The 16,516-nt window shown below is 42.9% G+C and overlaps 1 protein-coding gene across 1 annotated transcript; it reads left to right on the top strand.

The window, feature by feature from the left end:
- Nucleotides 1–1,129: 1,129 nt before the first annotated feature.
- TM4SF20 (transmembrane 4 L six family member 20) lies at nucleotides 1,130–11,756 on the top strand (the record flags this gene model as incomplete). The annotated part of the gene is made up of 4 exons (XM_084227851.1): nucleotides 1,130–1,324; nucleotides 6,338–6,403; nucleotides 9,712–9,863; nucleotides 11,474–11,756. The coding sequence occupies 4 exons, from the start codon at nucleotides 1,130–1,132 to the stop codon at nucleotides 11,754–11,756; spliced, it is 696 nt and encodes a 231-aa protein (XP_084083977.1).
- Between the last annotated feature and the right edge of the window lie 4,760 nt (nucleotides 11,757–16,516).

The following is a 16,516-nucleotide window of genomic DNA, read 5'->3' as shown; positions in this document are numbered from 1 at the left end:
AGCAGAACAGGCGGGTCTACTAAGATACACTGCTGAGGGAAGCAGTGGGTGAGACAGGAGAGGTCTGCTGTGCCATGTGGGTCAGCTCCCTGGCCAGGGAATCGAACTCGTGCTGCAGTAACTGTAGATAGCTTCATAGTGCTGTGTCTTAACCCCTTGAGCCACCAGGGAGGCCCCTTATATGTTAATTTTTAGAAAATAAATACACAGTGGTTCTAGACACCTCAGTCACAAAGCATCCCAATTATTAAGGGAGGCATCTCCCTGCTGGGTCTGCCAGTTACTGCCAGGAGCAGAGCCTGCTGGTCAACCCATGATGGTCAGTTAGCATAAGTGGGAACTTTGTATTTTACTGCCTATCCTCACTCCTAGAACTTCTTGAGGAGCTCATAAACTAGAAGGGGGACAATATGGAAACTGAGTCCAGAGATGTGCTGTACATAACCAGGTAAGAGTTGAAGGTGTGACAATAAGAGATATAATGGCATCTCTCCAGTCGCTCTCCTAGTCCTGTTTCAGGTGAGAGTGTGTTCAGTCTAGGGGCACTAATCACACCTCCTGTGAGTCTGAGATGGGCCACCTCTGAGTGGATTTGTCTACCAGACTGGAATAAGGAGTTTTCATTTTGTGTGTGCAAACCTACAAACTAAAGCTGAACCTGATCAAGATCATTTGCAGCACACGAAATCTGTCCCCCAACATTTCATTTTCTCATTGAACAATTTCAAAATTAGAAACGTCCATTCCCGTGACAATATTAACCAGCAGGAATAAAAGGTTTATGTAATTACTTGGTCATCTCGTTCTTACTTTTTGTACAGAATACTAGTAAAATTTGCTAGAGAAACATTTTAAACCTCTTCTTTTTGTTTTGTCTTGATCTGTTTACATGCTTATCTAAGAGAAGCTATAGATTTTTCCCCTTTCTCCCCCACATCCCAGGATAATATCAAATTAAACTTACTTCCTTAATAGTTCTCAGTTGACTTGCAACATTGGACTCTGAACTATTTCCAGAAGTCATTTTTCATAATTGCTAAACTTTAACTAGAACCCAGGATAAAAGGCAGGCAGTGCCTCTGGCCGTGCCGAGCTGCCAGACAGACTCTCACTGCACCAGGGAGAAACCATGACTTGCTGTGAAGGATGGACGTCCTGCAACGGGATCAGCCTGCTGGTCCTGCTGCTGCTGGGCATCATCCTCAACGTCATCCCTCTGGCTGTCAAGTTCGTCTATGATGATGATGATGATAAGTTTTCTAAAAAAAACCCCATCTCTTGCTTTGAGTGGTGGTTTCCAGGAATTATAGGAGCTGGTGCGATGGTGAGTAATATTTCTTTGGCTTGACTTAGAGAAAAGTCTTTACCTAATTCCTAAAAGCATCTTTGCATGGGGTCATGAATGCCAGGACTCGATTTGGATGTGTGTGAGTGCATGCGTGCCTTTGTGTGCGTGTGTGCACACACGTGTGTGTGCATGTGTTTTATGGATGATCAGTTGCTGCTGCTGGTCTTATCTCCATACTTGGATGAAAATTCTCCCTGGCCATTGTCTGTTAAACTTCAGTTGGGTACATTGGTCTTGAGTCCAGTTCGGCATCAAAAAGCTACGTGAAGAAGCCCTCCTCCAAAACTGATGGTTTCTTTTCCTTTAACATCGTGAATGATCTGTTCATCCTGGGTGAGGTAGGGAGCGCCACTTTGAGGAAAAGCTTCTGGAAAGCTGTAGGTTATTCTTCAAACTGCCATGAAAGTTCTCTGCTGGGATGGGAGAAAACACATCCCTCCACAGGGAGATGCAAAGGCAAGTCCTGTGCCCATTCTCTGCCCTCCGCCAGGCTCCTCTCTGCCCATTCGCCTCCTGTGAGCTTCCGTTCCTTGGCATCTGCTTAGACCAGACGCCAGGGGCAGCTGGCTGAGTCTAACCACTGAGGGCAATTTCCAAGAACTCCTCAAAGTTGCCACGTTAAAACCCCCCACTTTCAACAGAAATTGGCTCTACCACAAACCCCAACAATATAAAAAAGTTCTTGCTGGCATTACAGAGCCTGAGGGGGTGATGGCACAATATTCCCTGGGTGTTCTCAGGGTATGGGGAGAGGTGAGAGGAGACCCAGAAAGAATGCCTGCCAGGTGCAGCTACTGTCACACCTGACACAGGAGTCCCATTTCATCTCTACAGCTATCAGCCTTGGCAGATCTTATCATTTCTATGTTAACAGCCCTGTCAGAGTGTTTGCAATGTTCACAAGGTCACACACACTCACTTTGTGAAACGCTGGAAACCCAGGTCCAAATTATTCTGACTCCATCTGAGGCTCTACTTTCTACTCTGTGTGGGGTACAGAGTCTCAACACCTGTATCCCAGCTGAGAACAGGAAAGGGAAAAATCCAAAAATGTAAGTGACCAGGAAACTGAGGCATAGATAGATGATATGACTGTGAGAGTTTCAGAGAATCTGGACTTCCTTGTTCTATGACTAAATTCATTTTATCACCCCCAGTAAATATTAACAAAGGGCATCACACCGGGCTCTCTCCATTACTTTGTAATGTAGAACGTCATCATCAAAGCATCAAGTCACTGTCTGATAACTTCAACAGGCACTTTGTAGATTCAACCTCAAGCTCTAGACTAGACTCACCAGCAAACTAGGGGCTCATAGAGTACTGAGGATACAGGCATGTTGTCATGGTCCTCAGCTAGATAGAATGTGAAAGAACATCTTAAAAGGAATCGTATCTTTTACAACAAGTCAAAATAGGGACTTGTTGATAATATTAAACTCTGACTATATTTGGAAATACACAGAAAAGTTGATACAGACGAAATCACTGCCAGTATTCAGCATTTTTATCAAGGTTCTTGAAATCTTCCCCAAACTGCTTGGCATTGTCAGTTAGCAGACCTTTTGAAACAGGGCAGTTTGCAGGGAGTAGCTAATAATAGAACTATTAATTAATTATTAGTTATCTCATGAAACACATTCATTTTATGGTTTTATGATGTATCCAAAACAGAGGTAAACATCTGCATCTTTGAAACCATGACTAAGAGATTGTTTTGAAATTAAGTATCTTCAACTATTATCTTCTAAAAGGAAAAAATCAATCCAGGTTATTTTTCCAAGTACTAAATAAAGACTTGAACTGTTCCTTCTAAAAAGATAAAGGTCATTTTATCTTAAATAAGATTAATTGGAAGTCTGATGTTACTCATGCTTGTTAGTGAGGTCACTTGTTACATAATGACAATTCATCAATTATGAAAATCTTAACAGAGAACAAATTATTGAATGCTAAGCAAAGTAGAAAAATGGAGCATAAGAGTTTTTAAAATGTAGTTTGTATATTTTTGATGAGCTATGGGCTTGGTGTTTTTAAAGGTTTATTTATTCATGCACACAAGAACCGGGGTACAGGCCAGATGTGTAGGAGGGTGAGAGGAGTCACCAGAGACAGAGTGGGGATCAGAACAGGCAGGCTGACTGAAAACACTGCTGAGGGGAGCAGTGGGAGAGACAGGAGAGGTCTGCTGTGCCTTGTGGGCATCTCTCCGGCAGGCAATCGAACCCGCGCTGCAGAGGCTGCTGACAGCTCCACAGCACTGCGCTCAACCACCTACGCTACCTGGGTTTTTTGTGTTATTCATGCTCAGGTACTTAGAGGAATCCCCAAAGTTTGAATTCTATCACAGAGGTTTAATGGCCTACAGCTCTTTGTACTTCGTTTATGAGATCATATGCCTTATTACTAAAATTGGCTGAATGTATACTTTTTTTGTAAGGAAAATGAACTATACTATTCCTTTCTTTATAAAAAACAAAAGATTATCAAGACTCAATTTCACAAAAACTCATGCATTCAAATGTGCTTAGGAATCAAAGAGAACACATTCTCATAGTTGTTTTCATAGATTATCTGGAAGATTTATAATACAGTCATATATATACTTTTGCACTTTCATATCTTAAGGTCCAGTCTATACAAAGTTCCTTCAATCCCCAAAGCTCTGAATGAGCAAAATGACTGCAGTACAGTGAGCTATCAAGTTACCCACAACAAGACAACAAAGATGTGTTAACATGCCATGAAGTCAGTTGGGTGGGGATTCACACACTAAACTTTATAAAACCACTTTGCCAGGGAAGGGAACTATGAAAGTAAAGATTCAGCATTATCAAAATAAATTAATTTCAAGAAAATGAGCAGTTTAATTTACATCAATGAAGAAAAATAGAATGATTTATCCATTTAAGTTGTTGTTCTTTTAGCAGATTCATTAATTTTCCAAATAAGGGATTGGTAAGTTGTTTTTCAATGAAGAGCCAGATAGTGAATATTTTAGCTTGATGAGCTACACTCTCTCACAACTATTCATTTCTACTGCTGGTGTGCAAAAGCAGCAATGGACACATGTAAGCGAATGGATGTGTTCTAATAAAACTTTATTTATAAAAAAGAGATGGTGGGCCATAGTTTACCAGTTCTTGCTCTGAATAATTTGTTCTTTAAAATCAGAAGCCAGTACAGAAGAAGCTTTGTCCATGAACGCTGACATGGGACTGAGATTTGTTTTCCCTTCTGGGCTCTCAGCTACACTCCAAGATGGCTGAACTGCAGCGAACATGTCAGCACTGAGTTGAGGGTGTTGGTGTTTGGGGAACATGTAAGCAAAGCTTGATAGCAAGACAACCCACAGAGTCAGAATGGGGTGAAGTCTACCAGCAAAACTGCCTTTAAAAGATGTAAACCTTGGGGCCTCCCCTGGTGGCGCAGGCAGTTGAGCGCTGCACTGTGAAGCTGTCCGCAGTCTCTGCAGCGCCGGTTCGATCCCTGTCCGCCGGCGAGGGAACCACATGGCGTGGCAGACCTCTCCTATCGCACCCGCTGCTCCCCTTAGCAGTATATTTCGTCAGTCTGCCTGTTCTGTTCCCCGCTCTGGCTCTGGTGAATCCTCTCACCCTCCCGCACATCTGGCCTGTACCCTGGTTCTTGTACAAATAAATAAATAAGTCTTTAAAAAAAAATAAAGATGTAAACCTTGGACCTGTTCTGCAAGCACAAAGGCAGACATGGTCTTGGAGGAAAGGGCCAGGGAGGACAGTGAGAGGCGCCAGGGTGGTGGTGGTGGGGAGGATGAATCTACTCTGGGCAGGGATGGAAGAGAATTGCGAGAGTCGTGGTTGAGAGTCAGGGCTTGCAGGCCCACTGCCAAGTCCTGAGCCCCAACTCTTCCACATTCTTTTCAAGTTACTCAAACTTTCTCTGCCTGCTTTTTCATTGGTAAAACTGGGATAAAAATAGCAGCTCTCAGGGGACTGTTATGAAACTGGAATGAACTAAAACATGTATGAACGTCCAACAGCGCCTGCCATGGAGTTACAGTCAATAAGAGATTTAGGAAACAAGAGCAGGAGGCAAGAACAGAGGGCCGATATGCCGAGATGGCAAAAGAAACTCATGACTAGAATTTCTTAAGTGGAAGAAGTGCTTGATAGTCACTCCTCAGTGACACAAACTTGTTCCAGTAAGAGTTGCTAGTCACAGCTGCTGACTAGATCTTGTGAAAGGTGTGAGCCTAGGGTGTGGCAGCATTTCCTGCAGCTTTCCTCAGGCGAGCATTTCCCTGACACAGACGGTGAAGCACACAAGCCTTCTGGACACAAGGCAAAGCCAGGCCATCGCAGATCATGGGCAAAGAACAGAAAGGGGAAAGTGGAGCCAAAAGTAATGCTTTCAGTGTGGGGAGCCCGAGGGTTGGCAGTGACCCCGAGAGTGAGAGAAACTCAGGGACACCTGAGAGAGGGAGGCGAGAGAACTCCTAGTTGGCAACTGCCCGGGGAACACGGCCTTTCATTTCTTTTCTGGATGCTTGCCAGATGGACCCACAGAATTTTGGGGCAATTGTCTAAGTCGCTGCAGATGGCCCTAACCACTCCTGGCTTTCTCCCTCCCACCCACCCCCCAAAACAAAAGGAAGTGAATTTTGAATGATGCAACCAATTCCTTTAGAAACCATTCTTCCAAAATGCGGGAGTAAGTCACTATCTATTACACAAAGTTTCTTTAACGATGCCCAGAGTAAACTGAGCAGGTGCATGGCAGACCCCAGGGCTGCTATTCTGAAGTGCCCATGCCAGCCCCTTGGGTAACCGTTCACCAGGGGAGGTGGGGATCACCAGGGCTGAAGGACTGAAGACATGGCCAGGTCTCCCTTGTGATCTCTGGAGCCCTGATTTCCCAGCACTGGCGGCAGCTGCGAGGACGCGGTGACTGCCTCTCCTTCTGGTGAGAAGGAATAACCATCATCTTTTCTGTGGATGTCCTTTTCAGGCCATTCCTGCCACAACAATGGCCTTGGCGGCAAGAAAAAGAGGATGCTGCAACAACAGAGTTGGAGTGAGTATGGGCCGTGGCCGGGAGCGGGAGGTCCCCGGAGTCACAGCATCTCTGGTTGGGGGGGGGGGGGTCTCGTCTCAGAAACGCTTACAGTGACTCAATGATGAAATGGACAGTGACGAGGTTTTCTTCTGTCATCAAAAACGCAGCTTGGTGGCCAGCCTGCACGCCGCCTCCATCGTCAGCTTCACCCCAGGCATTCCAAGAGGGGGTTGCTGAGTCATGCTCGGATCTGTGAGCAACTTCCAAACAGTCCAATACTTGTTAGTTTTGGGGTGTGTATAAAATCCTTAGGGAAAAGGTGCCCTCGGTTGTCTTGTGCCTATGAAAGACCAATTTCACAGCATCGGAACGCTAATTGTTAACTAAGGGAGACACTAGCTATTTTTCTCAGACATCTGGTACACACCTACCATGTAGAAACTTGGAACTAAAGGGAAATTAATATTTATTAGCCTTCTGTCACTTAGCTCATAACCCTTAAATATGTTGTCTCATTTAATTCTCCCAAAACCCTTAAGTGAGAAATACTAGGATCTCTGTTTTATGGACCGAGAAACTAGTCCTCAGAGAGGTCCCACAGCTGGTGTTACGTTTCTCCAGCGTCCTCAGACCGAGTTCACAGTTGGGGAGCTCCTCTTGCTGTGAACATTGTTCCTAAGGACGCAGAAGTCTCTAGTCCTCCTCCAAGCAGGGTGGGGGAAAGAGATCAACAAAGGAGCAGTCACTATGAGGCGAGTGTGAGGTCTGAAAGCAACGGTTCACAGCACCATGGGGACATTAGCTCCCCTAGGAAGATCCTGAAGACACCCGTGCCAGGTGGTCCCCAGAGATTCTCCATCAACATTTTTCTAGGCCCCCCAGATGATTCCAATGTGCCAAAAGGGGTGAGAATCAGTCTTTAAAAGGGACAGGTTTATATTTTAGAAGATATTTTCCTGACACTGGTATGCATCTAGGATTGTCATTACTAAGCTAATTCTTTAGTTTTTATTCTTGGTACACTATAGGTATTCAATAAATAGTACCATTCAGTTTTCCTTCCCTGTCACCGTTCTTTATAAGTAATTAAGAGTTTGACTTTGTGTTATTAATTTCTTCTTGCAACATTCTTGAGAAAGATAGCGGAGATATTTCTGAGTCCCCAAATTCAAAAATATCAAAAACTCAGACTTTTTTTCTCAAGCTCTATTTCCTTTTTCTTGCACGTCTTTTCATACAAATGCACCATCTTTCCAATGACCAATAACGTCTGCTCTCTCCCTTGAGGATACAGTGAGTAGAGAACAACAAAGACACTTTTACAAGCAGCCTGTGGGTTTAGCGCACCAGGTTTTGCTCCCCTAGACCAGCCTCAGAAATTGGAATTCAAGCTTCAGCAACACTAGAGTTTATTAGATGCTGGGGAGTGTAGGCTCCCGGAGTTCTGGGGAAGCAGGTGTTGTGAATCAGGCTCATGCTTTATTAATAACACAGCCCACAGGCCATGGGTTAACGTCGTCATTATATTGATTAACTGCAGTTATCTCACTCAGTGGCAGCCATGTGAGGTCACTGTTTGAGTCAGATCTCCTTATCTTCCCAGTCTAGATAATCTCAAAGAAAGTGACAAAGGTTAGACCTTGGGAGAGCAGGAAAGGGGTCACCCAGACTGGACCCCCGACTTTCTCTGTTCCTTGTTCTTTGCTGTGCCCAGATCTTGATTGCTTCTGAACCCTATGGCCTGGCTGAATCGTTTCAGTGAGCTCCTACTCTGAAGGGGATTCAAATCCCCAGAATCACTCCCAAAGCCAGGCCCTTTCACAGTGGTGAGAAGTTAGAAATCATCGGTGATCAAAATTTAAACGGAGTGGCACTTCTTGATGAGCAGAGCGAGGCAGCCTACACAGACCGCAGGCTCATGGAATCAGCAACAGAATCAGATTCCCAGGCTGTCACTCTGGGCTTCCAGCTGGAAAATCCTGGCGAGGTGATGGGGTCTGTGCATGGGCGTTTTCCAGCTGAGATCCTGGTTTGTCAACCTCCCTGAATTGCAGGTTTCTCATTTGTAAAATGGGAATAACAGCACCTACCTTTTCGGGTCACTGAAAAGATTAAATGAGGACATATGTGCAGCCAATGTCCCTGGACACACACCTGTGTAGGCAGCCACTGATCCTGCCTACTCGTGGAAGGCATAGCCGAAGAACTTGAAACCCTCTACCATCCACCATATTATCCCACCCACGGAACAGGGAAAGTGTTCCTTCACTTCATTCCTGCAGGTTTAAAAGTGATTTAATTATCACTAAAGCAACATAGAGCTTCTTTTTGGAAAACACACATATACCAGTTTTCACTTGGGCCCTACTGTTTCCTGTTACAAGTTCCATCAGTGCTGTGTTTCTGCCACTCTGACTCATGAGCTTAAACGTTAGTTTTCTCCTCTGACACAAGCAGTTCTCAACTGGGGTAATTTTGCCCCATTCGGGGGACATTTTGCAATCTCTGGAGACATTTTTGGTTGTCACGGTTGGGGGAGATCTGCTACTGGCACCCAGTGGGCAGAGACCAGGGATGATGCTAAACACCCCACTATGTTCAGTAAGGGCCCCAAGAACAAAGGCACAATGTCAGCAGAGCTGAGGTTGGGACACTGACTGGTCAGCAGGATGCTGTCCATCTGGAGGTCAAGAGACCAGATGCGAAGGGGCCTCCCTGGTGGTGCAGGGGTTAAGTCTCAGCGCTATCACCCCTATGGCCTGAGTTCAATCTCCCAGCCAAGGAGCTGACCCACATGATGCAGCTCCCCTCAGCAGTGTGTTTCAGTAGATCTGCCTGTTCTGTTCCCCACTCTCTCTGGTGAATCCTCTCACCGTCCCCCCACACCTCTGGCCTACACCTCAGTTCTTCTATGCATCAATCAATCAATCAATCAATCAATCAATCTTTAAAGAGAGAGACCAGATGTGAAAATGTGGGAGGTTAAGATCTAGTCAAGTTTCTGTACGCACAAAGTTCACAGAAGAGGGTGGGAGGAAGCAGATCTCAGTAGAGTTGAAATGAACAGCCCTCAGGTTAATGGTTCAAAATGTTCAGAGACAACAGCAAGCCCCACAGACTCCTAGGGAGTCTAGCCGAATGGCAGAGACCTTGCACTCTACCTTGTCTGCTAATGCACAACTCATCAACCAGTGACCGTAGGTCTAGGACCCTAAGGTGGCTGGAAAGCAGCAGCAGCTCACTCAGGCGGCGACATAAACTGCTGAAACTTGAAAGAGACCCACGATGGGGGTAACATGTGCACATGGGCCTATTTTATTTTTCAGATGTTTCTTTCATCGCTTTTGAACGTGATCACCATCCTTGGTGCCTCGTACTGCATGTGGGTTTCTCTGTGCGCTCTCTCAGAAGGTCCTCTCATTTGTAACCCTCAAGACTACAGGAATGTCAGTTGTGAATTTTCGTTCAAAAAATTAAAGTGAGTAGACTTTCAATACCTCTCTGCCTTATACAGCTGCAGCTAGTTAGATGGCAATAATGCTGTGTTTATCTTTGATGAAACTGCAGCGGCAGATTCTTAAGGATTCAGTACATTAATCCCAAAAGCTCAGTCTTGGGAAGTGGCGGCATCACTATGTGGGTACAGTTGCTCGGCAGGTATGGTCTTGTCTAGGAGTTGGTTCAGATGGCTTAGCCTTGTCTTTTAAAAATCAGTGGCTGCATATGTGTATAAATATTTTCTGGAAGTATATACCAGAAACTTAACTTGCACCCTTGAAGGATGCTCTGTGGGACAGAGGGGAGCATTTACTTTCTATCCTACAGAACTATGTGTAAGTCTGAGCATGTACCGCCTTTATAATTTTAGAAACTGAATGAAAAACTCAACCAACAAAGTCTATAGCGTGATCTATAAGCCAGAAAAGAAACAAAGCAACCAACAGGTTCATGCAGACATACTATACTATAATGTAGGCATGGGAACGAATCGAGTTTGTCATGTAGTAACAATTAATACTGAAGAGTTCTATGTAACTAGTTCACTGTAGACTCATATCGTGGTCCTGGACTGAATCTAGGCACAACTTGTAAAAGTGCCAGAATAAGACAATCTAATTCAGTAGTTACACAGACGTAGCTCAGTTTGAAAACCAGAATTCACTTTTACAGTCACACATTTTTTTCTCCTTGTCCCTTCCCTGCCTACATTAAAAAAGAACATCGAAATATACATGCCACAGTTGTCTAAATGCAAGCCCAAAAGAAATTCCCTTTACTATTATCTCTGACGCATAAGATTAGAGATTTCAACCACAGACGCCGGACACAGGCAGTCCTGTGCTGATGCCCACTCGCCATGTGAGTAGGTACCAGGCGAGCCTGGAGACAAGAGTACTCCAGGTGTTCCCACTAGCTGGGGAGAGAGTCACGGAGAGCAAACTTATGAGGAGTGATCCTACGCTCGCCGCAAACGTCCAAGGCTGACTCATATTGCACGTGCTAAAAATACTGTTTTCCCAAATAGAATGCGAGCTGTTGATAACCAACAACACAAGCTCTCAACACTATTTCTCTGTAATAAACTAATCACCTCAGAGTTGATGTGTTACGGTCAGAAGTTTCTCATTTTCCGTATTTTACTACAACAGGCCTAAAACATCTTAATCAGACATATTAAATGTCTTTTGTGAGTAAAAGTTGTGTATCTGGCTGCGAGACACAATGCTGAAGTTTTGCATTAAGAACTGAGTTCCTTGAAAGAGGGAGGCGCTTCCTTGCCATAGTTTAGCTAGAAGAGTGCTGGGAAAAATAGCTTCAAGCACATAAATTGTTGGTATCTAGCCAGCTGGGAAAGAGACTGACGACAATTTCACGTGGCTCCATCTGAGCCGGTACCATAGAGATGTCTGCTAACTGATGGGATATATAGAATGTTTTGTGACTATGAGGTACGTGGCCCAGCAAGCTTTCTGTGTGTTTTACAGTACTCGTCCGTTTCTGGGCACAGCGCTGTGTTTTTTTTTTTCTTTTTATGATGGTCGCTGATATTCCCATATATCTAACTCTGTCATTTCTTTGATTTTGCAGTGAGTTTGATTCAGAATCCTTCAACTTGCAGTGGTTCTTAAGTGAATCTTGCAGATCTCCCATTGGCTCCAATAACCACACCAACATCACAGGCAATATCTGGGATAAGGACAAATGGGATTTAGATTCTCAAGAAAACAGAGAGAGGGTCATCCACATCTCCGTATTTTTAGGTCTCCTGCTCGTGGGCATCCTGGAGCTCCTTTTTGGGTTCAGCCAGATAGCCATCGGCTTCCTGGGCTGTCTGTGCGGGGTCTCTAAGCGGAGGGAACGGTACGTGTAGTTCCGAGCCAGTAAGATGGCAGGATAAGCAGCTGGAATCATGCGCGATTACATTTACAAGACTTTCTTTTAGAAGTTAGAAGTTCAATAATGGAACATTAACTAGAAAGCTTATTTTAGTGAGCCATTTTAGTCCGAAGAGCTGTTTTTAAGGCTACCTTGAAGGTGATTAAAAAAAAAAATCCACTTCTCACATATAAGGCAAGTTGGCAGATGCACAACACTTTCATATGGCAAGGAAAAATCATCAGTGGTTGACTTTGGGGAGAAGTGGAGAGAAACTTTCAATTTGTTTCCTATTTTTCTAGCCTTCTCTACAATTTGAATTCTCTAACTGTATTCTTGCCTGGAGAGAGGAAAAAAAACAAGAGGGGAACTGAAAACAAGAGGGCTAAAGTGGACAAGGAGTAAATGTTGTCCTGGAAGGGAAAGCAGGGGACCTTTTTACTGCATTTCTTTATACTTAACATATTAATAATAAATATATAAAATGAATGTAATCAAGTCTTACAGGAGATCCAGGGAGAGAGCAGACAAATCCAAAAGGTGGGAGGGTAAACAGACAATAGTCCCCTGTATTCAATAAGAAAGTGGTAGATGAAAAATAAAGTGTGGGGTGGGCTGAGGGAACTCTTTTAGATGAAGACAACAAAGAGCTGATTCAACTAAATGCATTATGTGGACCTTGTTAGGGATAATTGGGAAAACAGTACAAGAACTGGCTTACACAATTTAAGGAACTATTGTTAATATTCATCTGGGTCTGATAATGGTTTTACCTTTATGCAGGAAATGTCCTCATTTTTTAGAAATGCATATTTGTGTGTGTGGGGGGAGAAAATGTCATGTTTTAAAAACACTTTAGCCAAAACAAGAATACAAAATGTTGTTGCATTTAAGTGATAAGTATATAGCAATTTATACTCTGCTTCTATATTTGCCTTTTTCACAATAGGGAAAAAAACAAGCCCCTCAAAAGCTGATTTCTACATGTGGCAATCTTGTAAAGACAGGTTAACAGTGTATTTGACACATTAAAATGTAATAAAAAGAACACTTTGCTGAATGTTATTCCTGCATGTTAAATTTTTTTTTGTTCACAGGTTTCAAGGTTCTATAAATAAATTCTAATACCTATGGTACAACTGCCCAAATAAATAAGTTGTAGGCCTTTTTTTCCTGAACCCATTTACTATATAGAAAGTCCTTCCTGTGCCCCTATAAATACCTATTTATACTCAAGGTCTAGCCTAAGTGTCTCCTCCTCAAGGAAGCCCCCCTAGAGTGCATGATTCCAATGAACTCAGCTAGCACTCACCCAAGCCACTGTTATTGTACCTCTCACCATGTGACACGCAAGTTTTTGCACATCCACCACTAAAGGAGAATTTAAGAGACAGGGACCATGTTCTTTCATCCATTTTGTCAACAGCTCTTTTCCTGCTTTCGGTCTCAGCAGGCCTCTCCTCTGCCCAGGCCCCACGACTCATCCACTTAACTCCTGGGCAAATATTCTTCCCTCTTCAGACTTCAGCACCCACCTCACTGAGAGAACCATGCCATGAAGAGCTAGCTTCCTTCACTCTCTCCTTTAGCTATCTTTCTTCACTTGCGGCTTATTACAACAGCAACAGAACTTTGGAGTTTATTTCTTGAATCTCACTATTCCCCGTAAGTCCAAAATCTCCAGGGTATTATTCACTCCTAGTACCCTCTGGACTTAGCACAGTGCCTGATACAAAGCCAGGCCATTATCAATATTTTGTTGAACGAATGAACACTTCTGACTATCTTTAGTGTTCAGCTTTTAGGGGAGACTCAGTGCTTTTTAAATCAATGTTAAACTGCTAAACCCATACAAATTAAAATGCAAGAAAAACAGACATGACAGCTCACTATGCTTGACTAAACAGCACATGCTCAGTGGTGGTGCCAGTGCTCTCTTGGCCTTGGAAATGGGTGAGAGAGGACCCCCCGCTCCCTACAGGGGCAGGAAGAGATGAGCAACTCGGGTCTCGGGTTTTGGAGGACAAGCAGCAGAGCGATCAGCTGCAATAGCTGATAAGTTATTTCCTCGCCACTTTAGCCCTTTGGAAACTGCTGTAAAGGATTAAATGCCTAATGTCTGTGGGTCACAGTGATTAGGAATCTAGGGGACACGCCACACCTAGTTTGGTACCTAAACTTACAAATGCATGTCTGTACATACACAATATGCACCTGGTCATTTACAAAGCTTATTTTTTTTTTTTTCCTTTTTTATCCCTACCTCCTTCAGCCTCATTTTGGAATCTGTATACTTTTTCATTATTTTACTGTATTTACGTGAAACACTTCTCCCTATACTTCAACACATATCTCAAACTCCACTTGCTCAAATTGTTTTTATAATCTTCTAATTCTTTAATAAATCTGTTCTCCTCCATTAACCATCAATTCCCTGGCAGCAGGGCTCATGGGAACGCTGCAGTGACCTCTTAGCAGACAGTGCTGTGCACAAGAGTCTCTATTTATTGACATGACAATAGAGTGTAAGTAAAAGAACATTTCTGGAAAATTAAATCTTCCTGAACTTGAGGTCCAGAATAACAGTCCAATTACAATGTCAGATGTAATTAAGCAGTTGCAAAACAGACATCCATGCAGGAAAGGAAACCTCTCTTGAAAATATACTTTCATAAAATTATCCCTCAAAGCACAAATAATTGGCAATGCTCCAACAAGTATTCCTAGAAGAAGGAAAAGAACAAAACAGTTTTGAAAGCAGCGACACAACATACCTGCTATACTTGGTTGCACAGCCTAGCACACCAGAGCAAGCGTGAGGCCAGTCACTGTATCACTGGCCCATTCTTTTCTCTCTCTGGTCCCTACACCAGGGATCTTTTCTTCATTTCTCTGCTTATTGACGGCTTATTTATATGTCAAGGTTTGACTCATATCTCACTACGAAGTATTTCCTGACTCTCCTGACCAGGAGTGACTCTCTCAAGTCCTAAGCCATTTTCTTAAAGTGAAAAGGTCCTTATAGGGGAGGGAGCCGGCCTAACAACATTGTGGCTTTGGGGTTAAGAGACTCAAGCGCTTCTGTTTGCAGACCTGTGACAAGGTGAATACAGGTGTGTTTGTGCTGTCCCCTTTCGGAAGGAGAGAGGGTCGCTCTGGGGTCCTAGCTTCTCCTTAGTCTGCTGTTGCAGCTAGCACCCACCCAACACATGGAATTAGATCTCCTGCCTCTGCACAGCCATTAAAGAAGCTTCAGATTTTCATTGTTTAGCAGAAATCAAAGGGGGAAAAATAGCTTTGTGCTTGTTCAGCTCCCGGAATTCCTTTTATTTCATTTTTTGCCTCCATGGGATCCTATTCATGTCTATCTGGCAAAAGAAATGCAAATTTTATCCATCATTTTTATTATTTTTTTTGCTTTCAATTTGGAAGCTCACAGAAATACTTTGTGATGACATAGAGCTAGGATATGTAAAGCTAGAAGAATATAACCACATCATTATTATACAAGTCAGAAGACTTTCATGGATTTTAAAAAACCCTATTATCACATTCATAATAAACTCTAGGAAATAGAGAAGAATCTTTCCTCCTAGTTTTTTTTTTTTTTTTTTTTTTTAAGGATGGGGAAGAAGCAAGAACAGAAACAGAAAATCTACCTAAAATCCCCAACTGACTTTCTCAAAACTCAATGCCTTGGTGAAAGATTCTGAAAAACACTGCATCATTTCTGAACAGAAAGAAAAAAAGGGATGTGGGAGAGCTTTGAGAAGTAAAAGCTCCCAGGACTTGGTTTCGTGGATGTATTTAATTCTTACGAGACTTAGTGCATTAGCTAAATACCAGTGGAAAAAGCAAACACAACTCAGGTTATATTCATCAGAATCACTTTATACCTACAACAAAATCAGAGAACCACCTCAACACGACCAATACCTACCACCACCAGGCTGAGGGCTTGGGAGGGTCACAGCCGGTCCGTGATCCCTGCCAAGTTATTAACTTTAGTGCTGCTACTTCTGAGATAGAAAACTCAGGTTCACGTAGTGTGATAAGATACAGAATATAGCTCACAGCAAAGTTTGATGAAATAAAATCTTTCAGTAGACAAATATTGCTTTGGTTGACAGTTTATTAAATGTACTACATTTGTACCTTCATCTGTAGTTTTTAAATCATTCACACATGGACTTAGTAAAAACGTACTTTATAGAAAACCATCTATCTGCAAAACTAAAATAAAAATAATGCACATTTTACACATATATTAGATCAACTGCTGAAAATGTCAGGAATTATTTGAATGGAGGTGATTTTTGAAATGAAGTGCTTTGATGAAATCTGACACCAGACCACACTTCAGAAGTATTCATGTTGATTGTGGATGCAAAAAAAAGTCTATTAACAAAGCTGTTTAATAGTGTTTGAGAAACAGGACAAAATGAAGTATTATTTTTCTTTTACAGATACTGATACTTTTCTAAATCAATTCTCTATGCACTTTCTCTTCCACTCAGAGAACTAGTTGTGCAGAATGATGAGGCAAAAAATTAATTTCTTTTTTTAAAAAAAAGAAACTAGAGCCTATTTACAAAACATGCAGAGGGAAAGTTTTAAGTAGGTGTTACTGCAGAACGGGTTAAAGGTGAATACAGCCGAGGGACAGAACATACCTCTACTGCTGCAAACATATGTCCTTCCCCCTCCTTTCTGGAAGAAATACATTTTCAGGGCATGGACTATAAAATGGCATAC

This window comes from Talpa europaea, assembly GCF_964194135.1.
Source record: "Talpa europaea genome assembly, chromosome: 1".
NCBI lineage: Eukaryota > Metazoa > Chordata > Mammalia > Eulipotyphla > Talpidae > Talpa > Talpa europaea.
Note: the sequence above shows the minus strand (reverse complement) of the source record. Positions and strands in the feature narration are given on the sequence as shown.